The 26,581-nt window shown below is 35.4% G+C and overlaps 3 protein-coding genes across 3 annotated transcripts in view; all 3 read right to left on the bottom strand.

Annotated features, from left to right (window-relative positions):
• The window catches only part of LOC127837260 (uncharacterized), a 161,947-nt gene extending 152,546 nt beyond the window's left edge, over positions 1 to 9,401 (bottom strand). The window contains exon 1 of the mRNA XM_052364187.1: positions 9,351 to 9,401. Within this exon, the coding sequence (XP_052220147.1) occupies positions 9,351 to 9,383 (33 nt within the window). The 5' untranslated portion in view covers positions 9,384 to 9,401. The remainder of the gene's footprint in view (positions 1 to 9,350) is intronic.
• LOC127837262 (uncharacterized) overlaps positions 1 to 24,778 on the bottom strand; it is a 238,281-nt gene extending 213,503 nt beyond the window's left edge. Inside the window, exon 1 of the mRNA XM_052364188.1 lies at positions 22,586 to 24,778. Coding sequence (XP_052220148.1) covers positions 22,632 to 24,350 — 1,719 coding nt within the window. The 5' untranslated portion in view covers positions 24,351 to 24,778 and the 3' untranslated portion in view covers positions 22,586 to 22,631. The remainder of the gene's footprint in view (positions 1 to 22,585) is intronic.
• Positions 1 to 26,581, bottom strand: part of LOC127837263 (uncharacterized) — a 239,995-nt gene that overhangs the window by 197,000 nt on the left and 16,414 nt on the right. The gene's annotated exons all lie outside the window — the stretch shown is intronic.

The following is a 26,581-nucleotide window of genomic DNA, read 5'->3' as shown; positions in this document are numbered from 1 at the left end:
AACTCTTGAACAATATTCTTGCTATTGAGCAATACGTTTGTTTAGTTGACAAAAGCTAATATGTGTATTACATATCACTATAAAACAGCTTTGATTTGGAGGTGAGCCTGGAGAGTTGGTGGGAAAAATAGTGGCAGGTGACCCCCTAAGACAGTTTGACGGCTATGTGAGCAAGGAAGCCACTGATAAAAAGATGGCTATTACCGTGTTTAAGAAGGGAGACATGACCTTCCTTACTGGTATTCTGGCTGTTTTTGGATATTGTAAAGGGGCATATGTACACGTAAAAGTCCACAGTTGACATAATTATTACAAATCCTAAGATTATGACCTTCCTTACTTGTATTTAGGGGATAAAGTAATTGGTCCTGTCCCTCCGTCCGTCCGTAACTTTGTCCACAGCATAACTCCAAATATATTAAATGGCTTTACTAAACACTTACAATATAAACAGATGGCAACTAGGAGAAGTGCAGTGACCAAGAAACATAACTATATCTACCTTAGTTTTTTATTATCTCCCTTTATATAATTTAAAAGTAAATTGTTGTCCGGAGCATAACTCCAAATCTACTGAAGGATTTTCTTGAAACTTTAAATATAAACAGATGGCAAGCAGGAAAAGTGCAGTGACTAAGAACCATAACTGTATCTAACTTAGTTTTTGAATTATCTTCTTTTATTTAATTTCAAAGTAATTTTTTGTTCGGAGCATAACTCTTAATCTATTGAAGTGATTTACCTGAAACGTGAAATATAAACAGATGGCAAGGAGAAGTGCAGTGACTAAGAAACATAACTCTATCTACCTAAGTTATTAAATTATCTCCCATTATCTAATTTCAAAGTCAATTTTTGTCCGGAGCATAACTTTAAATCTACTGAAGGGATTTACATGAAACTTGAAATATAAACAGATGGTAAGAGGGAGAAGTGCATTGATCATGAAGCATACCTCTTCCAGCCGCAGTTTTTTAATTATCTCCCTTGATTTGTAATATTATATTATTATTTACACTTTAATTATTTATAATTTAAAATTATCTTTAATTTGATTTCATAGTAAATATTTTACCTTTCTAATTTGTAATATCTCCCTTATATAATTTTACAATAATATATTATTTTTAACACTGAAGTATTCACTGTAATTTGAACATATGAGTTTAAGGAAAAACACAGTGATCAAAACAGTAACTGTTTATAGTCTTCTTTTTTTTAAAGAAAATATGCAGAAACAAAGAATAAGCTGCATATTCAGTACCTCTTTAATGCATAATGTTACAATCTTTTTTATAAAGTAGTGAAATTTCCCAGTTTTTCAACACGCACAAAACACAAGTGGCAATAGTTGAATAGCCATACTTAACAAACAATTCTCTATATAACCATTTTTTGAGTGTTTGCGCGTAACAAAAAACGTATCGCTGCTAGAGGGCTGACACTTTAAAACCCACTGTGCATTTGTGCACCTTAACATGTCAGTTCAGTATTTTCAGACATAACTGAATGTGTTAGAAAAATCTGAATGTAGGGTCATTATACAGACTAATGTTACGAAAATCTAAAGACTCCTATCACGTTCGCAAGTTTCTTACTTAAAGGGACAAGTTAGTCAGGAAGTCGGGGTAACAAGTAAGAAATGTTTTTTATAAATCCAATTTATTTCAAGATAGCAGACCAGTGAACGTACAATATGAATTATACAGAGTAAGAAAGATATTGGAACAAAATAGTAACTCGGTGGAAAAGACAGAGCTTACTGGATGGAAATACTTATTTACTCGTGGAATACTTTTTTACTCGTGGAAACAGATAATTATTTTTTGTAAATACCTAACTAACCAATTTAAATTTATTTTGTTTTTAATGCGTGTTACCAAGATAAATTAAGTCGTTCCAAAGAGTACGTTTTCTCGTTTTCTAGTTCTCATGATTAACTAATTATTTGGAACGAATTAACGCCATACATAAATGCAGGTACAGTTCTTATGAATGCCTCCGTACAATCTTGTGTGCAGTATATTTATGACAACTGCACATAAGGCAATCGAACTACCTTTAAGTAAGATAACGGGGAATATTCCTTGATACCAGACACGCTCGACTCCAGAGACAATAGGACCCTGCGTCTTTTTAGTGCCAGGTTCAAATTTTCTAAAATATTACATCACGGTTTAATGTCTAAATGAACATTGAAAGACGAGTTAGTAGGTTATGGTTGAGCGGGTGATTGAACTTGCGACCCCTTGATGCTGGAGAAAAAAGTGTCTCCACACGCGTGCGTACAGTATTGTTTGCTTACGTGCAGTAATGTGTTTTTTTACTGTTTAAATGTTTTATTAATTTCATAATAGATGTATATACACACAATAAAAAACGACATGCACACTCACATACTGAATCTACAATATATAACGTGTTTTCACTATATTCACTATATTCTTAAAAAATGTTAGTATCGCTATCATTCGAAATCAAACAACGACATTTTGTTCTTGATTTTGGTGTACGGCCTACGATTTCTATAGAATCATAGATTTGGCCTAAATAAATATATCGTGTAAGGACAAATAGTTCGTTTCTCGAGTTTATTATGTAACATTTAAGAGAACACACAGAGTCACTTGCACACAATATGATAAATTAACATTAAATCACTTACTCATCTCAGGCACCATAAGTCATAGATTAATTGAACACAAACAAGAGCACGCTTATCACTAACTTAGTGTCAGTCAAAGCTTATATTTCAACGTAAGTGCCGTAAACTATTTCTAGTGTGCGCACTTCATTTGCACTTGCAGTACAGAATTTAGAGTTAACAGTTAAACGATTTGCTTGAAGCTTAAAGCAGTGTGTTAAGAAAATGGACGATAAAGGAAATACAACATACAAATTACAGCTTCAACAATACTGAAACATATGTGATATGCAAATAAACACTATATGAATATCGATAACAGTATATAACATGTTGACTAATGAAACAAATGCTAAAGCTTACACCGCTTCATACTTGTAATATGATAATTGTGCGTAAACATGTTAGCTAACTCAAGTTTATATATCAACTTGAGATATTCAATGACATACCGCACGAAATACACATATATGTGAACAATAAAACGGGTTAAATGTTTTGCTTTGAGAAAATTAATAAACATTAATTCAAACTTTCAGCTGTGGAGAAATGTAACCAGGACCTGGTGTAATCTCGTTCTGCCCTCATAGTTTCAGACTTGGTACCCAGTCTGGGTTGTCTCTGTCATGGGGCTCTGCCTTTTTACCTTATTTGAAAGACCAACTTAAATCATAGTAGTTGGGAAGATTTAATATTATATATCCACAGTAATTAACTCAGTGTACTGTTAGCTGTTTTTAAATTACAAGTCTAAAAATAGAATTTGTCAAAAGCAAAATATATTTTTCGGTCTCTATGTGTTGTTTTGTTTTGGAACTATGTCAAAATAATCGCATAAAATGTGTCTACATACCAGTTTTTTTACAAACTGTTCAGAACAGATTCTGAGGTTCCAAATTTCTTATCGGTGAAGTTTTGGTTGAGTTCTACAAGCCATTGATGCCGTCGCTCTGTGCTAATTTTCTCAGCTAATAAGCCTTGATTCTTAATAATTTCATATAATCTGAAGTATTGTAAGCCTTCCTCTCGGTCTGCTTTGTTTGAGCAGCCATAAACTCCACACTTTAACACCATTATTGTTAAATAAATCGATAGCATCTGTGTGCTTTGTTAAGTGCAACCGGTGCGATGGTAAAATGACCTAGCCTCCAGCGGTTTAAGCGGTGAACTGATTACGCAATCTGAAATACCTCTATACTATGTTAATATACTAATTTCAGTGACCAATTTCATACTTGACTCACACATTGTTGTTGCATAATGACCTTAGAAATAATTTACTTCCCCAATCCCATACTTGATATTAGCACGGTTCGTAGTCCATGGCCTGTCCAGTTGAGTTGATCGGCCTTGTTGCTTATAAAACACTAATACTACGAGACTAAATATATCATCATTATTACGTATATTCTTATGTTAAGAATTTTATTATTATAAGTGGTAATAGTAGTAGTAGTAGTAGTAGTAGAAGTAGTAGTAGTAGCAGCAGCAGCAGCAGTAATAGTAGTAGTAGTAGTAGTAGTAGAAGTAGTAGTAGTAGTAGTAGTAGTAGTAGTAGTAGTAGTAGTTGTAGTAGTAGTAGTAGTAGTAGTAGTAGTAGTAGTAGTAGTAGTAGTAGTAGTAGTAGTAGTAGTAGTAGTAGTAGTAGCAGTAGTAGTAGTAGTAGTAGTAGTAGTAGTAGTAGTAGTAGTAGTAGTAGTAGTAGTAGTAGTAGTAGTAGTAGTAGTAGTAGTAGTAGTAGTAGTAGTAGTAGTAGTAGCAGTAGTAGTAGTAGTAGTAGTAGTAGTAGTAGTAGTAGTAGTAGTAGAAGTAGTAGTAGTAGTAGTAGTAGTAGTAGTAGTAGTAGTAGTAGTAGTAGTAGTAGTAGTAGTAGTAGTAGAAGTAGTAGTAGTTGTTGTTGTAGTAGTAGTAGTAGTAGTAGTAGTAGTAAGTAGTAGAAGTAGTAGTAGTAGTAGTAGTAGTAGTAGTAGTAGTAGTAGTAGTAGTAGTAGTAGTAGTAGTAGTAGTAGTAGTAGTAGTAGTAGTAGTAGTAGAAGTAGTAGTAGTATTAGTAGTAGTAGTAGTAGTAGTAGTAGTAGTAGTAGTAGTGTAGTAGTAGTAGAAGTGTTAGTAGCAGTAGTTATAGTAGTAGTAGTAGTAGTCGTAGTACGTTTTCTCGTTCTTTTGATTTGAATAGTCTTTGGCAACAGTTAGCGACATAACTAATAGCAAGCATATTTCACATATATGTCTCCGTATAAACTTAAGTGCAGTAGATTGATAACGGGTGCACTGGGATTATCACATAATACGATCAACCTAAGTGACAATTAAGAACATTACAGGGGATATTGCCTGATACAAGATTCGCTCGGCTCCATAGACGATAGGACCTTGCGTCTTTTTAGTTCCAGGAGTGAAACTTCTAAAACATTTTATCTCGGTTTAATGTCTCAATGAAACCTGAAAACGATTTTGTAGATTATGGTTGAGCGGCTGATTAAACATGCGACCCCTTAATGCTGGCCTAAAAGTGTTTTCACCCGCTTGCGTACAATATTGTTTGCCTACGTGTTCATATATTTCTGTAATAATTAAACATTAGTATCGTTCTCATTCTAAATCTAACAACGACATTTTTGTCTTGGTTTTGGTGTACGGCGTACGATTTCTATAGAATCCTAGATTTGGCCTTGATAACAAGATCGTGTACGGAAGAAGAGTTCGTTTTCTCGAAGTTATGGTGTTACACTAAAGAGAACCAACAGAGACACATGGCACATGAACACATGAACACAAAATAAGAACATTCACATAAAATCACTTACTAATCTCATGCAACATACGTCATACGGAATGAAAACAAACAAAAACAAGCTTATCACTAACTTAGTGGCAGTCAAAGCTAATATTTTAACGTTAGTGACTTAAATTATTTCTAGTGTGCGTACTTCACTTGCTCTTAACAGTTACACGATTTGCACGTAGCATCAAACGTCTTGTTAGAAAATGGACGATAAAGGAAAGACAACATACACATTACAGCTTAAATAAGCAATAACGAATCAACAATATTGACAAATATTTCATATGCAAATCAACACTATATGAATATAAATAACAGTATAAAACATGCTGACTAATGAAACAAACGCTGAAGCTTACACCGCCTTATACTTTTAATCTGATTAGTATGCGTAACATGTCAGCTAACTCAAGTTTATATACCAGCTTGAGATAGTGAATGACTTACTACACGAAATACACATATCTGTGAACAATAAAACGGGTTAAATGTTTGGCTTTGAGAAAATTAATAAACATAAATTCAAACTTTTATATAACCTAATTTATAGTACTTGATATTAATCATGATAAATATCCTGACTATACGCTTATATAATACTTTACATTGTAACAAATCAAACATATATAAGCACAAAACTCGATACAGATACCAGTATTTGCTGTCCCTTACTAGAACATGTCATTTTATTTAATGCTTTCCGGTGGTTTATAGAGAAATATCAGTGAAATAAAACTGATATTTCACTGTTTTAAAAAGTGAAAAATAACAGTGAAAAATATCGATATATATACTGCGAAATGACGTCATTTATTTCGACGAAATGACGTCACAAATCCAGCAAAATTATCCATTTAAACTCTTTAACAATGTAACTAAACGGTGAAAAAAAATAAACAGAAAATGTGTTGGATTCGATGCAATATCGATTTTTATTCACTCATGATCTTAAAAAATACATATTTTACAAATATCCTCTATATATACTTTAATTTCGCAAACAAATGTACAGGCAAATGATTGACACCTCCAATATTACATTATTTATTTTAGCTGCAATTCATTAACATTTACTAAGACTACAAAACAGAATTTCATACTAGTGCAAAATCTCGAAATGAAATAATATTCACATAAATCAAATACTTATTATTACATATTCCAATACATTAACATGCACATTCCAAAACACGTATAGGTTATAAGGTACATGCGTTTATGCGTTCTGTGGCACTTCTACCCTTATGTGTTCAAAGGTTCGTTTAAGTCGCGTTGTGTAATTTTTTGTTTTGACTTAAATGTCCCAGGTTCGTAAACTACTCGTCAGTTTGCAAAATAAGGCAACAAGTCTCTTTCTAGAATATATCAACTTTTATTCTAGGTTAAATGTTCGTATATATATTGTATTGTAAAAGTATATTATTCCTTTTTGTATTGTAATTGTATATAATTCTTCTTTAAAGTGATATTATGGGCATTTTTCACTGTTGAATTGAGCTGAAAAGAATTAACAGGTCAAAAGATCAAGCAAGTTAAAATGTGATATTGACCAATTATCTGCAACTCATCTTGGTACCAGTTGTTTATAAAAATATATTTTATATTCGATATTTTACGTGACCCACCCAGTCCTGTAAGCCGAAATGATCCGATAAACACAATTGTGTCTTTGTGTCGTATAAACGAATCTGCACTAAAACTAAATTTAGGTTCCCATTGTACATGCGTGATCAGTTGTCAAACGAAAGTACGGCTGATATTTAAATGCATTATTTTTCTTTTTCCTGGATATTGTTTTAGTATGTTGATGCTGCATTTACAAATAAAAGTGTATATGAAGTAAAAACACCAAAAATAAACAACGGTTGCGATAGACACCTAAAAACTGTTAGATGCCCATAATATCACTTTTGGAAATTGATACAAGAAAATATCAGTAAATAAATAAACGAGATACTCCAACACAAATATAATCCGTCCAGAAAACAAATGTCCGTCTCAATCACTTTCCCGTGAAGCCAGAAATTGGGAAGTATATTGTGCGATTCTCTTTCGACAGTGGCTAAGACATGGGGCTCTGACACGGTCCGTTTTATACAAAAATGGTAACCTTGGTGTTGACCCACTTGTTTTAGGGAGCAAACAACCTTATCCATCACTTTGACATAAACTGATAACACTAAAAAATACAACCATAAACGGGTTATAACAATGTCCATCACATTCTGGTCGTTAAATTATTTCTTACTATTAAGGCTTATTTAACCTGTTTATATAAGCAGTTCGTGTATAATTAACACTATTCTAACCGCTAGATATGGTCGAATGTACGTCATTGTTGTCCACAATGTATTTCGCCAGTGACCATGCATCTCTAGTTACTAGGACAGTGATGACTTAACAGAACAAGTGTAACAGTTCAAAATATCGTGGGTTTTGATTACTTTTTACATTTAAATATTGTATTTTAATAATTTGAATGTTAATTTTAGGTATAAGCCATGACTTTGATCAAGTAAAGGTATAAACTCTCAGATATGGATTCGCGGGTTTCCACCCGTATCCACCACTTAAAGCAATTTTATTAAACGTGTTATTGAAACATATACCAAACGGATATTCTATTTCATTCCCTAACGGGAGAGACCTGATATGTTGTCCACTAGAGCTGATTTGATGTATGCTAAAAGGATAGGATGTCACATACACATTACCACAAGGATCCACGGTGATTTGACGTGGGAACACTAGATCTTGGTGTTTATATTCAAATACTTTCTCTCCATTTAAGTTCGATGCCATTAATTGTTTCTTTAAACCATTTGAAATTATTAAAACAAGATTATGCGCATTAAAATTACAAAAACTTAATGCCGATAGTGCACACTCTTTTATTTCTGAGCTTAAACTGATTTCACGAAGCAACGTTCCGTTATTATTAAGAATATCGATCTGCCCCTTGCTATTTGACATACATATGTACTGGTTTAGTGCGTCATTTCTAGTAACGTCGTGATACGGGATTCTTGTTTTCAGTTTTGTAATAACGTGCACATTTCCATAACGTAGTTGTGCAAATGCAATTTTGCAAGCATGTGGCAAAGTAATAACCATGTCCATCGGACCTGTCTTAGAAACTGACCAAGGCGTAAAGTCACAATTGAATTTTGATAATACAAAATCACTATCTTCCTCTATCACTAGTAACGCATTTACTTCGTGTAAAGATATCACAATGTACTTATCTATCCATATACATGAACACGGTTCGGGACGTTTTTTCTTGTCAAACAGGGGTATAATACATAAATCTTTAGTAAATTGAAGCTGTGGAATTCGCTGCGTATATGGCTTATATTGACTGTTATCGGTATCGGAGCCTGTCTCACTTACATCACAAGTGCAGTCTTCTATTCGCAAGGAATTCTTAACCTCTAACAGTAAACTATCAACAGAGGTATCCTCAACACATTTAAAGCTAAATGTACTTCTACTTTTCTCCAAGTCAACTACGGTTGATTTCAGACGACATACCGAATTCTTTTCAAGCTGGCGCTGCAACAGAACAACTTCTTCATTCGTTCCAAATTTCTCAACCTGTTCAATATAAGTTGACTGCTGTTTAATGTCACTCAAAAACTGAATTGACTTATCGTTGTTTGTTTTGATTTTTTCTCCTATAATTTTCTTCTTATCAGCAATAGATGATAGCACTTCATTCTCAAGTTGCGCGTATATATCTAAGAGTTTCTGTTTGATAGTTTGGAGTGAAGCCAACGCTTGATTTTCGATTTCATAAACCAATTCTTCGTGATTGCGTTCATATTCTAACAGACGCTCACCTTGCTGTTGCAAGTCACGCAACACTGCCTTCAATCCAGTACAATCCACTTTTATATCATTCAAAATATCAGCCAGTACCTTCACTTCCTCGCACTTTCTGTGATCAGCCATCGCACACTTATTACAGCATGTAACGTCGTGGTCTTTACAAAGGTAAACAACCCCTTCTTTTTTGTGTTTCGGACATGCAATCAAGCTCTTCAGAAGTTCCTGTATCTCCTGGGGAGGCACATCGGCAAGGTCACACAACTTGTGGTGCTTGGAAACTTTTATCCTTAAATGATCCTGTTGACACTGTGCACAAAGTGGTTCCTCACATTCTCTACAATAAACAACACCCTCTATTTCATCTTTCTCTTCCAAACATGGTCCGCATATGTATTGTTTGACAGACATTTTTCGTGTAAATTCACCTCCGTGTATGTATATGCTAAATCGAAAGTAGGGAAAATACCGTGCGTGTACATACGTTTCAGTATATCGATCGACATTTACCATTACCGTGTTACAGCACAAAGAAAATTACCTCTTGCACATTATAGAACTTGAAATGCTACTATTTCCCCTGCTTTAATAAGTACACAATGTTTAATGCACATGTGTGCACACAACATTCTCACGCGAATACAGCTATCTGCTGTTCACTTATTATTCTTATATCAAAACCATACAATCACGCTTTTCACACAAAGGTTCTTTACAGTCTATGCAAAACACATATCCCTCTATTAAGGCTCTTTCCTCCAAAAATAAGCAAAATTAATATTTTTTTTCAAATATGTTCATACACAGTTGCCAACGCGTATTTATATTGTGAATCGAAAGTAGGGAACATACCGAGCGTGCATACACTTGCATGCGAACTACGTGGTATGCTCTGTCGCACGACTGTAACCCACTTTAGTTTTAATACAGAATGCGATCGATATCCACGTAAAGAATAGGAATTAAAGGTAGTCTCTGGCGTAAACCACTTTGTTAAGGAGTACTTATTTATCGGTTTGCAATAAGGTCTATAACATCTTTTACAATAGTTTTAATGTACTACGCGATACTTAATAGGTCATTTCATTCGCCTATTTTGAAGTTAAAGATATATTAATTAAACATTCAAGCTTATAATACATACGTATTCCTGCACTGTGACATAAAATGTATTTAGTATATGATGGCATATACCTGTCTTACGGTAACCAACTCCTGAGCAGTAAGGTTTGAACACGACATTCTACTTTAACGAATATAATACTGTTCTATTAAAGTTATAGAATTATTTATAAAATCAAAAACATCATAGTACCAAAGGGTGATTCAGGTTGCATTTATTGGTACTTCAACGATATCACATATCTAACATACAAAAGAGCATCGTGATCTAAAAGAAATTACCGTGACACGAAAACAGAAGTGATACCACATAACTAGTGCACGTCTTCCGCAATACATGAACAACGCGTTTGTATTTGTTTGGCTGCCGTAAATTAGTACTTATTATGTCTAGTGTTAACTTATCCTTTCGTCGGATCTTTTTTTACTTAGGCAAATTCATATCAATCTACATTCCAAAACATAATTCGTTAATCTCGGTACAACTCTGAACATTAAAGTGGAGATACAATCATGGTGTCCCTTAATGATGAGTTCAGTCAATTTATTTAATGTGTGTAAAGCAGTTTAGTCAGTTAAGTATTAAACATTTAAAAGCGCAATAGTCATGAAGTTATAATTATCAACAAGTATTTTTCTCTGCACGTCTTTTAGATCTATTTACGTAGGAAGTTTTGTTCTCTCTCTCTCTCTCTTTTTATATATGTTTATAAATATATATAAATATATATCAATATATAAAAATATGACTTAAAATCACCCGAACAAAGGGTGCATCGCTTTTAACAGCCATTGCGTCATAAATTGGGCAGCGATGTCCATGAACTTGGTCTTATTCAACGTAGTAATTAATTTCCTTTCTTACAAATGCTTGGTCAAATTTTAAGATGTAACACGATTCACAACTCGCGTCACCTACTCGTACAAGAATCTTCTGTACAAGACTATAAACGGGAAACATTTATTTAACAAATATTAATTAACATTGAATATAGACAGGATTGACTTAATAAATAACTTATTTAGAGACGAAATACAATTCATTATAATAGAGGAAACGAGATACGATTATATACAAACGTCCGGAAAATACCACAGTCCGAAAAAGTTTGTTCATTTTTTTATGCAGTTTGTAATTTGCGCTGATATGTTTTTTGGTATTTTTGTTCAAATGTAAAGGGTTATCAGTTTAATAAAACTATATATTATTTGATCAGCTCTACATTTCTTTGAAGAGCTTGTTTAAACAAATTCTTTTTTGTAGCTATTACTACCAAATCCTTTGATGACTGTCTTTAATTTGTGTTTACATTTGACGTTTTCCTCAATATTGTGCGTGTGTTGTCACATATTTATTGTGTAATACATTTTTTAATCTATATTTTCGTTGTGTGAATTATTAAAGAAAAACTAATACTACAATTGATGCTACGTATGTTTTAAGGGACGCACTGTTGTGTTTGGGTAAACAAACGAAGTGAAACGCATATTATTTCAGTGGCTATTTTATTATCATTCAACGATAGAAGCAATCAATGCCTTACAACTAACTAACACAGATCAGAGGTCAACATGCAGTTATGAAGAACATGGGGCGGAGCGTTGCTACGCTTCATTTACAAGTAGGCGTGGCGTAGCGGCATTATCTAAATACACAACAATTCTCCCCTTTTAATTTCATTGATCATACATGTAAATAAAAATGAACATACAAACACATGCGTTTACATGTAAATATCAATGTACACAATTCTAACAATTATAATGAATAATCAATAAAACCTTGAACATTTCAAGTTCATGACCTCTTAACTAAGCATGACCTTTTATTCATTATAGCATGCAATCAAAGAACATTAGTGAGCGTCCGAATTCGACACAGGTTGTAAGAACAACTGATGACCTGTCTTTCTCTCCTGCCAACTAAAATTAATGTCTGTATGCCACTATAAAACGTTATTGGCCTAACATTAAACCATCAGTGTCATTAGTACTGCAGGCGTTCGGGAGGTCTTCTATTGCGTAATGGATAGTGTCTTTCTGGCAATCATAAATCCGTATCATTACTACGATTATCCCGGGACTCATTTATTTCCATCGAATTCGGTGCCGGCTGAAGTTCACTGACATTTGTGTTCGCGGCATTTAAAGTAGTTTCTAAGGGTGTGAAAACAGGTACATTTATACCAGAATACTTTTGCATTTCCGACGCGCGAAGCTGATCAACATGTCGTTTCCATGTCATATTATTCCCGATATCTACTTTGTATAATAGTGGACCATCTCGAGAAGCTAATGACCTAGGGATCCATTTTTCCCTTGAAGTATGTCTGAAATCTCGCGCTAAGACACGTTGGCCTAATTCGAATTCGCGAACTTTTCTATTGTCAGCCATTGACAATTGCATTTGACCATTAGTGACTCGTGTCTGTGTGTCGGGTATCATCAAATCAAGTTTACTGCGCAAATTCCGACCGAAAACCAGTTTTGCAGGAGTTTCCCCCGTCGTACAATGTGGCGTATTACGATATGCCAACAAGACAGAGTTGATCTTCAAATTGAAATCGGTGTTTTCATGCATTAAAGCGCGCATTGCAAATTTGAAAGAGCCATTGAACCTTTCCACAAGACCATTTGTGGACGGTTTTGCTACCGCAGTTCTTATATGACATATCCCGTTTCTCTTCATAAACAGAGAAAATTCTTCAGATGTAAATTGACAACCATTGTCTGATACTAATTGCTTGGGCAAGCCGTATCTTGCGAATATTGTACGCAATTCTTCCATTGTTCTTTCAGAAGTTATCGATTTCATTTCGATGACTTCTGGCCATTTCGAATGAGCATCTACGATAACCAAGAACATGCGTTCAAGAAATGGACCTATGAAATCTACATGTATTCGCTCCCAACTTGACGTAGGCCATTCCCACGGGTGTAACTGAACTTTCGCGGGCGATTTCTGTTGCATCTGACACGGTTCGCATCTTTTAACCATGTGTTCGATGTCAGTGTCAATGCCAGGTCACCAGACGTAACTACGCGCTAGTGCCTTCATTTTAACGATACCTGGATGGCTGATGTGCAATAAATCAAGCACACGTTCGCGCATCTTAATGGGAATTATCACCCTAATGCCCCACATTAAGCATCCGTGGTGAATCGTCAATTCATTTCGTCGCGCGTAAAAGCCTTTCAAAAGAGGGTCATTATCATTGGTATTCCAACCTTGTTGTACTTGCCTAAATACACGTGACATAACGCGCTCCCGCCTAGTTTCACGGCTGATTTCCGCGCTCGTGACCGGAATTTGTTCTAACTGAAAAGTGTAGAACACATCTTCAACTGAAATTTCTTTACCCTTTTCCTTTGACGGCGCGGGTAAACGCGACAATCCGTCCACATTAGTATGCATTTTAGTACTTTTGTACTGTATATCGTAATCGAATCCAGAGAGAAATATAGCATATCTCTGAACGCGTGCGACAGTCGTTGCCGGAATGCTTTTGCTCGGGCTGAATATTGAAGTGAGGGGTTGGCAATCAGTAACCAATGTGAACTTTCTACCATAGAGATATGGGTAATACTTTTGTACTGCCCAATAAATTGCCAATGCTTCCCTATCGATTTGAGCATATTTCATTTCAGTTTTGGTAAGTGACCTTGATGCGAACGCGATCGGCTTTTCTGAGCCATCTGGCATAACGTGTGACAATATACCGGATATACCGAACGGTGAGGCATCCGACGCGAGCCTAACCGGAAGTTCCGGGTTGTAGTGTGTAAGAACAGGTTCCGTAATGAGAAGTGTTTTCGACATTTCGAACGCGCTCTGGCATTCTTTTGACCAGACGAATTTTCGATTTTTCTCGAGCAACGCGTTCATGGGCTTTGTTACGGTCGCGAGATCTGGCAGAAAACGATGGCAATAATTGAGTACCCCGAGATATGCCCTAAGTGATGTAACATCACATGGAGGTGGTGTATTCAATACCGCCTCTACTTTATCCTGACACTTCCATAAACCTTGTTCGTCAATTTCATGACCACAGAATGTAATCCTTGGCACGAAAAACTCACACTTGTCCTTATTTACTTTAATTCCATATTGCTGTAACCTACACAACACCTTTTGTAAGTTATCCAAATGCACATTATCACCTTCACTAGTAATCATTATATCATCCAGCATGCACTGCACCCCAGAGATTCCTTGAAGAATTTGGTCCATTGTGCGTTGCCATATAGCTGGAGCAGAAGAAACCCCATATAGCATCCGGTTGTAACGGTACAATCCTCGGTGGGTGTTGATCGTTAGCAACTCCTTGGTTTCGTCCTCGCATTCTAGTTGTAGGTACGCTTGTCGTATATCAAGCTTGCTGTATTTTCGCCCATTTGACAGATTGGCGAAAATGTCCTCGATTCTTGGGAGAGGATATCTATCAACCTTTATTGATTGATTTACGGTAACCTTAAAATCACCGCATATTCTCACATCGCCGTTTCCTTTTACGACAGGAACGATCGGTGTCGCCCATTCACTGGTGTCCACTTTCGAGATGATTCCTTGACTCTCGAGACTGTCCAATTCTTTCTCTATTTTTGGCTTAATATAGTACGGTACCGGCCTAGCCTTTATGAATTTAGGCTGAGCATTTTCATTTAGGGTGAGCCTTGCCTTAATGCCCTTCACCTGTCCTATACCGTCACTAAACACGTCTTTATGTTTGTCAAGTATAGAATTTAGACGTACCTTCAAGCCTTCCGTTGTCACAGAGTTCACGTTAAAAAGTGTGTCCCAGTCCAGTTTGATGTGACTCAGCCAGTCCCTTCCGAACAGTGCAGGCCCATCACCTTTCACGACGCAAAGTCGCATTGTTCGCGATTGTCCATTATAACTGACATGCACCATAACTGTCCCTTGTTGCTCTATGACATCGCCTGAATATGTTTTCAGTATGGAAAAAGCAGGATCGAGCTTCATATTTCCGAATAGTTTTCGGAAATCCTTGTTTGATATGAGGGTAACTGCTGATCCTGTATCAAGCTCCATGGGTACCTCGAGATCGTTAATCTTCGGCTTAACGATGAATTTTCCGTTGTCTCCTTTGTTCACAGTGTTGATCACTGAATCGTTTTCCTCCATACACTGCACCGACTTAAGCTTCCTACATATAGCCTTTATATGTCCCTTTGCTTTACAGTGATGATAAACTGCATCTTTCAGTCTGCATTTATCGGAGGGGTGGTTAGTTTTCCCACAATGGATGCACTTGGTGCTCTCTTTGGCATGTTTGTGAGGCTTTCATTTCTTGGGTTTTGTTGAATGTCCAACTCGATTGACAGGCACATCGGCGGCTGCCGATAACTGTAACTCGGCGGCGTCCTTATGTGCAGCTTCCATGGCAAGCGCTATTTTTATGGCATTTTGCAGTGCCAAATCAGCGATTGACAATAATCTTCGCTGTGTTCCTGCATCTTTAAGTCCACAAACGAACCTGTCCCTTAAAGAATCGTTCAAGTTCGATCCGAATTCACAGAATTCTGCCAACTTCCGAAGTGAAGTAACGTAACAACTCACACTTTCGCCCACTGCTTGTTCCCTCTTGTGAAATCGGAATCGTTCCGCGATTATTAACGGTTTCGGGCACAAATGAGTTTGTAAAAGCTGACAAAGTTCCTCATACGATTTATCGGACGGCTTTGCTGGTACGGTAAGGTTCCTTAACAACCCGTACGTCTTTTCACCGAGGAGTGTTAAAAGTCCTGCCACTTTTCGTTCATTATCGATGTCATTGACCATAAAGTACTGTTCAAGTCGTTCCTGGTAGGAAGTCCATGTTTTGACATTGCTGTCATATGCGTTAATGTTCCCAATCAGGCCCGTTGCCATTTTGTGTTTATATCCAGAATTTTACGCATAATCTTATTAAACGGATAAAATTCTCGAAATATAATCCACAAAGTTTTATCCTCGTCGCCAGTTTGTTGTGTTTGGGTAAACAAACGAAGTGAAACGCATATTATTTCAGTGGCTACTTTATTATCATTTAACGATAGAAGCAATCAATGCCTTACAACTAACTAACACAGATCAGAGGTCAACATGCAGTTATGAAGAACATGGGGCGGAGCGTTGCTACGCTTCATTTACAAGTAGGCGTGGCGTAGCGGCATTATCTAAATACACAACACGCACTGTCCTTATAAATGTATTAAAATGTATTTTAACTGTACCTTCTGCGACTGCTGATTGTTTTCAAGCCATCCTTCGAAAAAGAGGTTTTTTTTTTGTTTTGCTCATGTCGGTCGGTCGGTCGGTCCGTCCAACAAATGGTTTCCGGATGATAACTCAAGAATGCTTTGGCCTGGTATCAGGAAAGTTCATAGGTACATTGATTATGACTGGTAGATGACCCCTATTGACTTTCAGGTCACTTGATCAGAGGTCAGGGCCACAGTGACTCGAAACAGTAAAATGGGGTCACAATGACTCGAAACAGTAAATGCTTTTCGGATGATAACTCAAGAACGCTTAAGCCTGGGATCAGAAAAGTTCATAGGGACATAAGTCATGACTGACAGATGACCTCTGTTGATTTTCAATACTCTAGGTTTAAGGTCAAAGTCACAGTGACTTGAAACAGTAAAATGGTTTCCGGATGATAACTAACGAATGCTTAGGGTTAGGATCAGGAAAGTTCATAGGGACATTGGTCATGACTGACAGATGATCCCAATTGATTTTCAGGACTCTAGGTCAAAGTTCAAGGTCACAGTTACCTGGAGAAGTAAAATGGTTTCCGGATGACAACTCAAGAACGCTTAGGCCTGGGATCAGAAAAGTTCATATGGACATTGGTCATGAACGGCAGATGACCTCTATTGATTTTCATGTCACTAGGTCTAAGTTCAAGGTCACAGTGACTCGAAGTATTTAAATGGTTTCCGGATGATAACTCAACAACGCTTAAGCCTGGGATCAGGAATGGTCATGGGGACATTGTTCATGACTTACAGATGACCCCATTGATTTTCAGGTCACCAGGCCAGAGTTCAATGTCACATTGGCCCGAAGCAGTAAAATGGTTTCCAAATGATAACTCGAGAACGCTTAAGCCAGGGATCAGGAAAGTTCATAGGGACATTGGACAGGCAGATGACCCCAATTTACTTTCATTTCGCTAGGTCAAAGTTCAAGGTCACTGTGACTTGAAAGAGTAAAACGGTTTCCGGATGATAACTCAAGAACGCTTAAGCCTGGGATCAGGAAAGTTCATATGGACATAGGTCATGATTGACATATGACCCCTATTGATTTTCAAGGCTCTAGGTCAAAGGTCAAGGTCACAGTGACTTGAAATAATAAAATGTTTTTCGAATGATAACTTACGAATGCTTTAGGTTAGGATCAGGAAAGTTCATGGGGACATTGGTCATGACCGACAGATGACACCTATTGAATTTCAGGACTCTAGATCAAAGTTCAAGGTCACAGTGACATGAAGCAGTAAAATGGTTTCCGGATGATAACTTAAGAACGCTTAGGCCTGATATGAGGAAAGTTCATAGGACATTGGTCATGACCGGCAGATAACCCCTATTTATTTTGAGGTCACTAAGGCAAAGTTCAAGGTCACAGTGAATCAAAGCAATAAAATAGTTTCCGGATTAAAACTCAAGAACGCTTAAGCCTAGGCTCAGGAAAGTTCATAGTGACATAGGTCATGACTGACAAATGACCCCTATTGATGTTCAGTACTTTAGGTAAAAGGTCAAGGTCACAGTGACTTGAAACAGTAAAACGGTTTCCAAATGATTTCTCACGAATGCTTAGGGTTAGGAACAGGAAAGTTCATGGGTTTTTTTGTTATTACCGACAAATGACCTCTACTGATTTTCAGGACTTTAGGTCAAAGTTCAAGGTCATAACTGAAGCAGTAAAATGGTTTCCGTATGATAACTCAAGAATGCTTAAGCCTAGGATAATGAAACTTCAAAGGAGTATTGGTCATGTCTGTCAGACGATCCCTGTTGATTTTTAGATGACTAGGTCAAATGGCTAGGTCACAGTGATCTTAAACAGTAAAATCGTTTCCAGATGATAACTCAAGAATGCTAAAGGCCTAGTTCTAAAAGGGTTGCCTTGTGTAATTTGTAGTCATTGTCTGTCGGTCATTGTATCCTGGATGATAACATACGTAAGCTTTTGCAGAGAATTATGATCACATCGTTTTTAAAGAGGTAAGAAATAAATATAATATTTATTATCTTTCAAGTATTGTGTAGCACCATTTAAAAAGGACAGGAAATTGTTGATGCCGTGAGAGCAACCAAACCAAAAATGAAATGTTTAAAATTGCCGAATCTGTCCCACTGGTTTGGTTCATGAAAGAGAATAAAAAGTGCAACATCTCCCATGCACCCTAGCACCAGCTTAAGAGGTTTTCAATTCTCAACACAAGTATTGGAGTCATTGATGCTAAAGGAAAAGGAACAATGCAACAACCCTGAGATATAAATAAGGAATTGTATATCTCGTCATAAATGTCTAGACCTAGGACCATGAACATGTACAGCCTCGGGACATTGGTCATAACGATATTCAGTGATTCGGTCGAAAGTCAAGATCAAAGTGAACACAAACAAACAGACTAAAATGTTTCTTTCAAGTTTGCGTAATCAATGTATGTCGGTCATTTTATCCTGGATGATTACTTGAGAATGTTTCTTTGGAGAATTATAGTCACATCATTTTAGAACAGGCAATTAATAAATTGAATAATCAAACCGTTTCTGGATAATTACGCAAGAACACTAAGGCCTAGGATCATGAAAATTGATAGGGACATTAGTCATGAGCGGAAAATGACTCCAAGTTTCTTGGCCGAGTAAATGTGTGTTGGCCATTCCATTTATCAAATGCTTTTCAAATGAAAAGTTGAGAATGCTTTTGCGGAGAATTACGGTTACATCGTTTTGCAACAAGTGAGCAATGAATATATATTAACCGTATATACAATTACTCCTTTATTATGCATCCACCTTTATAAAATGTCTACTCACTGATTTTCTCTAATTGTTATTCCGAGACTTCACTGGTGGTATGCTTTGGACTGCTGATGATCGAAGTTTCAGTGATGTAACCAGCAATAAAGTGAATTATAATTATGAATGTAATTATAGAAATCACAATGTTTGTCTGACAAAATACAAGAAATAACTTACACATTCCCCATATATATGAGTATAACCGATTTTAACATAAAGCGAATATTGTGATTGACATTGTAACACATGCTAACATTCGGTAATCGCATCATCTAAGGGTAGATACAACGGTTCGTATTTTAAATAAAGTTTTATTGTTTAAGTAATGTCTGTTTATCGACAGATGATTTAAAAAACATAACGACGTATTGAAGCAAGAAAGCTAAATTTAAAATATAGGATACTCTGGTATGTTAACGTTTTGTGCAAATAGTGCTCATAACACACTGACATATTTAAATCAAGCCTTAGCACAACAATGTTGATAATTATGACAAAGGTCAATTTAACAGCATTTAATAATAGTGAATGTTTAGATTTAGAATTTATCGGGCTTAAATATTTATTAATACACTGTTTTTTTGTTAATCCTACACAACATTTGTTATGCTAATATGATATCTAAGCAAAAACACTCATTACACAGATTGAATAATGAAAAAGAAATATAAACAACCTTTTTTCCTCCATAAACATGAGAAGATGAATAATAGAAAAGCAACCAATTCAAATCAATTCAAATCCTTCTGCTATGACACAACTACAAAGTCAAAATTATCATGTTCCGAACAAATCTTTAAAAGATGACATTTGTTTTTTCATTATGCAAATTCAATGTGTGCATGTATTCACAAAATCACACTCTAAATATATTAAAACTGACTATTGCACAGTTGGGTTATTCACGCATACAGCCGGTCTTGAGTCTAGTGTGCAAATTGCTACATCAATGCTGCACACATGTAACTCATTCATGATCATCTGCTACTTATTCGCTATGACCTTGGCCGTTATTACAATTCCGACGCACTTCTTCGCATGCTTCTTACATGGCATAGTTTGCTATTTAAATGCTTTATATTCGCATCCGGAATGCATGCTCAACTAAAAAGAAATGGTTTCATTCTCTCTTAAATCATACAATTGTGAGTATTTTTTATGAGTATGGTTTTCTCACAAAGCGTTAGAAAAATTCCAAGACATGAGCGTAGCATATATACATCATAGTTCTACTTCGCATATTTATGATAGTTATACTTCGCTGCCATCTTGTATGTTTTAAAATATTATTCACACTATCATTATTATCTGATTGCTGGTGTGTTGAATTATGCGACAACGTGAATGCAACGTGTCGCGACCAGTGCATGCTTCACGTACAAATCTACAGTGTGTACAATATGTCCTCGGTGATACCGGACATGATAAATATTTTATTTAAAGCTTCGGCATATGTCAGATTACATATGAAACAGTTTTTGTAATTATAATTTTTATTTACATATTGTTTATTAAACGTTACACAGACAACGTTTATTTTACTAAATAATGCAATGTTAGAATTTGTTATGGACAAATCGGTTGATTTCATGGAACATCATAACATATGCATAAGATGTTCTGCACGACAATTGCCCTAGTTACAAAATTGATAGTTAATTGTTGTGCATTGATAGTGTATTTTACGATTGACGTAATATAATATGTAAGCTGTTGATAGAACCTGATAACATCAACACAATGCCCTAGTTTCGAAGGTGCACATTTGATTAAAAAAATACATAACACGGGCATAGGGGTTGCTAACAATGGTAAAAACTTTCATAGACGAGATGTTGGTTAAGTGTTATGTAGATAGCTCGCATTTTATAAAAAATATATTCAACTTTATTAATCGGAATTTTAAACTTTTACGGGTCGGATAAGCATACCAACGTTTGGAAAAACACATATACACAAATATTTTAGATTAATATCCTAGATCAATACATAATTTCAAGTATTATTCTTTTCGTTTTAATACGAACTTTATCATGTTAATTTCGTAAAGTATTTGTCTGCGTATTGATATTTATGTATTGTATTTGAAATATTATTATTACTATCATTCAAATAAAATAAAAAACAGCATTTTTTTGTTAAATGGTGTACGGCGCACGTCTTCCATAGAATTGTAATTAATGGCCGTATAAACTATTTGATGTACGTATTCCCAAATTCATGATGTAAAAAAACATTAATAAACCCACAACATCACACGAACAAACATTAACAACATTCAGAAAAAAATCACCAACTGATATTTGGCAATATAAACCATATATTAATGTAACAAAAAACAACAACATGCTTATCATTGAACCACTTTTAGAAACAAGTATTTCCTGTTGGTGTATTATACTTTTCGCAAAGAATATCAGTTAACAGTTAATCGATTGGCATGTATCATAAATCGATTTGTTAAAAAAGACAATACGAACACTACAATAAAATTTTGTTTCATAATGATAAGTTTTTAACACGAATGAACAGCATTTATAAGATATTATAACCACATTCAGTTAAATCGTGACCACAATTTTAAAGCGCACACGTCATCATACTTTTTTTATAATAATTGTGCCCGCCCTCGCTGCATCTTTCTTGTTAAGATATGGAAAAAGTGCATCAATCTGTTAACGTTCGAATGGGTTAAACGTATGACTTTCATAACATAAATAAGCATTGCTTCAAATTTTAAGATTATCGAGTTTCTAAGATAAAGTGTTTGACATTAATCATGAATTTAAACTCAAACACTTAAGTAATACGTGTGACAAATTATCAAAGATATGAACGCTCAAAACTCAATAAAGAGACGGTACTGTCGCTAATTAGAAGATTTAATTACTTCAACCCTTAATGCATCTTTCGAGACGCAAATAAGTGTTAGAAAAAAACAACAATTGCATGATTTATTTATGCTGCAATTCATTGACAATACAGTCAAACACACACACAATGTCATACCAATGTACAAGGTAGAAACATGACAATATAATTTAAGAAAATAACATGCGTGTAACAATTTAAATAAATAAGCATCTATATGCTAACACACAAGCAATTTAAACGAATCATATTCATACGGTCGAAATATCGTGGGTTTGATAAACCTTTGCATTTACATAGTTGAATGTTGAATTTAGTATATAACATTGATCAAGTAAATGTATACACTCGAAGGTGTGGATTGCCGAACACAACACTACTAACAGCAATTTTATCAAATGTGCTATTGAAACATAAACCGTATGGACACTGTATTCCTTTCTCTAACAGATTAGATCTAATGTACTGTCCACTAGGACTGATTTGATGTATGATTTGATTATCGGATGTCATATACACATTGCCATTATTATCTACGGCAATTTGGTTTGGACCACGTAGATCTGGGTGATTATATTCAGATGCTGTTTGTCCATTTAAGTTCAACATCACCAGTTTTTGTTTTTCACTATTTGAAATTATTAACGTGCGGTTATACGCATTAAAATTACACAAACTTAATACAGAATGCACCAACTCTTTTATGTCTGAGCTTAAACTGATTTCACGAAGCAACGTTCCATCATTATTAAGAATATCGATCTGCCCCTTGCTATTTGACATACAAATGTACTGGTTTAGTGGGGCATTTCTAGTAACGTGGTCATACGGGACTCGTGTTTTGAGTTCTGTCACAACGTGAACATTTCCATAACGTAGTTGTGCAAATTTCATTTTGTTATCACCTGGTAAAGTAATCACCATGTCCGTCGGGCCAGTTTTAGAAACCGACCAACGAATAGAGTCAAAATTGAATTGTGATATTACAAAGTCACTGCCTTCCACAATCACTAGTAAAACATGTGATCTATTTAAAGATATAACAATGTACTTATCTATCCATATGCATGAACTAGGTTCGAGACGTTTTGCCTTGTCATCAACGGGTATAGTACGTAAAGATTTAGAAGATTGAAGCTCTGGAATTCGCTCCGTATATGGCTTATAATGACTGTTATCGGTATCGGAACCTGTTTCGCTTACATCACAATTGAAGTTTTCAATTCGCAAGGAATTTTTAATTTTTATCAGTAAACAATCGAAAGAGGTATCCTCAACACATTTGAAGCTAGATTTGCTTCTACTTTTGTCCAATTCACCAACGGATGATTTCAAACGACATACCGGCTCCTTTTCAAGGCGGCGCTGAAGGAGAACAACTTGTTCATGAGTTCCAAATTTCTCAACGTGTTCAATATAAGTTGACTGTTGTTTGACGTCTTTCAAAAACTGACTTGACTTTTCGTTGTTTGTTTTCAATTTTTCTATTATCACTTTCTTCTTATCAGCAATAGCAGATAACACGTTATTCACAAGTTGCGCATACATGTCTAAGAGTTTCTGTTTTATAGTTTGAAGTGATGACAACGCTTCACTTTCTATTTCAGATAGCAATTCTTCGTGTTGGCGTTCATGGTCCAAAAGACGCTCGCCTTGCTGTTGCAAGTCATGCAACACTGCCTTCAATGCTGAACAATCCGCTTTTGTGTCATGCAAAATATCAGCCAGTACCTTCACTTCCTCGCACTTTCTGTGATCAGCCATCGCACACTTATTACAGCAGGTCATATCGTGGTCTTTACACATGTAAACAGCTTCTTCTTTTTCGTGATTCGGACATGCAATCAATGATTTCAAAAGTTCCTTTATCTCCGGGGGAGGTACTGCCGCAATGTCACACAACGTGTGGTGTTTGGAAACCTTTATTCTTGCATGATCCTGCTTACACTGATCGCAAAGTGGTTCCTCACATTCTGTACAATACACAACGCCCTCTATTTCCCCTTTCTCCTCCAAACAGGGGCCGCATACGTATTGTTTGACAGACATTTTAGTGGAAATTCTAACAAATTCACCTCAGTATATTTATATGCTAAATCGAAAGAAGGGGAAAATAACTGACATTTGCATACACATCAGTTTTTCGATCGACTGTGACACAAACTGTGTTACAGAACAGAGATAACTACCTTTTGAACCATGTATAGCTTTTAGTTCCTCCGATATAAAACGTATATACTCTGTTATGCGCATGTTATTGTACATCAAAATCCACAAGCGATTACAGCTATATGTCGTGTTCTTATTATTCTTAAGCATAACATCAATCGCTTTACACAGTGGTTATTCAAAGTCTCTGCAATAAACATATCCTTCTATTACGACTTTCTCCTCCAAAAATGGTCAACACAAAATATTTTTTACACACATACACCCGCAAATCGCCAACGCGTATTTACATTTTAAATCGAAAGTAGGTAAACTATCGAGCGTGTACATACTTGCATGAGTACCACGTGATATGCTTTGTCACACAAGTGTGACCCACTTTAGTGTCAATACAGAATGCGATCAATAAACACGTTAATAATTTGCATTGAAGATAATCTTTGGCGTAAGTCACCCCGATGAGGAGAGCCTATTTGCCAGTTTACAATATCGTACATATTTAACAATAGTATGCTGGCATATAGCTGTCTTCGATATTTGATAGCTTTAAAGTCCGAATAAATGCAACCTACATTACCTTTTGGTACTATGGTGTAATTGACCAAACAAATTGTTTGATAACACAAATAGAACATTATTATATTTGTTCAAGTGGAAAATTATGTTTAAACCTTACTGCTCAGGGGTTGGTTATACAACTGCCGTTATAATAATTCGATGAAAACAAAAGTAGGGCATGGTATAGGAAAAAGGGGGCAGGATGGGACATGGTGATGCACTCCTGTGTAAGGTCCAAGTCTGATAGCGATAATTTTTTATGATAAAATTTGATTTAATCGGGAGAGGTCTAATATCTTATCGGATACCCAACTGTGCTTTCCTCAGATATATTTGAGAAATATCCGCTGATAAGACACATTTTAGCACCCAAATAACAAAAAATTACATGACACCATTTGTTCGGCATAATGTACAGCGTTGTTAACTTGTGTAAATTTGTGATATTCCTAAGCTGGTTGCTATTCGGTATTTGCGAAAGTTAAGAAAATAGGAAAGCATCCTTCTCTTTTAGACCTTAAATTGAATCCGGATAAGTATTATTACTGAGGAAAACAAAGCTGATAATTTTTTATGAAATCAATACTAATAATTGTGATTCCTGAACGAAAGCCTAAGCATTTTATATTTTATGTGAATTTTCAATATAACATATTGAGTGGTGTTAGCTAACAATATTAATAGCATTCATATTATTGTTATTGCCTTTCAAACATTGTATGTTACTAGTATGTGTAGTAATCAGTAATTTATTTTGGTTATAGTGAGTCAGTATAAGTCAGTTTACATTGTTTTTTGTCTTAAGATTTCGTATAATTTGAAGAAATATATTTGATAAGCACACATAATATTTTTGAGAATTTCAATATGTGTGCTGACCCAGACCATAACTTGAGTAATTTATAAGTTAAACTGTTTTTTCCCTTGGTATGGCAGTTTTGCCGATCCACCTTTTAATTTTTAATAATAAACGAAGGTTTAATTTTCGTTTGTATCGTTACCAATCCACATGCTTATAAATAATAGTGGCATTTTGAAATAATCCGTATTTGTTAGCTAAATAAAGGCATAACAATAATGCATATCCGTGTTTCTTGAAATACCAATAAATTTAGAATATTGTCGCGCAATTTCAGATTTTTTAAAAATACAACTCAACCAGAAAATAGCAAAATAACAAAAAATGGCGAAAATACCAGAGCGGAATAAGGAAATAGCCGATCAACAAAATCTTCGGTTTCGATTAGCAAAATATTGTGTCTATTGTTTCAATACTCATAGGATATTTTTATCTATAAAATAACATTTTTCGTTGTAATTATGAAAATTCACCTTTACAATTAGAACTATTATTTTATAGTTTGTATAAACCTCAATCAGTCTAATTATGTATTAATGTTATTTTGAATTATATGTATGTCTTTTATTTAATCAAGGACCCATGCTACTTAAATCGGCACTGAGAACTTCATTTGATAAGGCGCCATACGGCATAGAGACGTCGCATTATAAACGTCAGCAAACGCGTGTATGATGTTGCTAATAATACGTAA

The sequence above is a fragment of the Dreissena polymorpha genome, chromosome 7 (genome assembly GCF_020536995.1).
Source record: "Dreissena polymorpha isolate Duluth1 chromosome 7, UMN_Dpol_1.0, whole genome shotgun sequence".
NCBI lineage: Eukaryota > Metazoa > Mollusca > Bivalvia > Myida > Dreissenidae > Dreissena > Dreissena polymorpha.
This window is presented reverse-complemented; position numbering and strand designations above follow the sequence as displayed.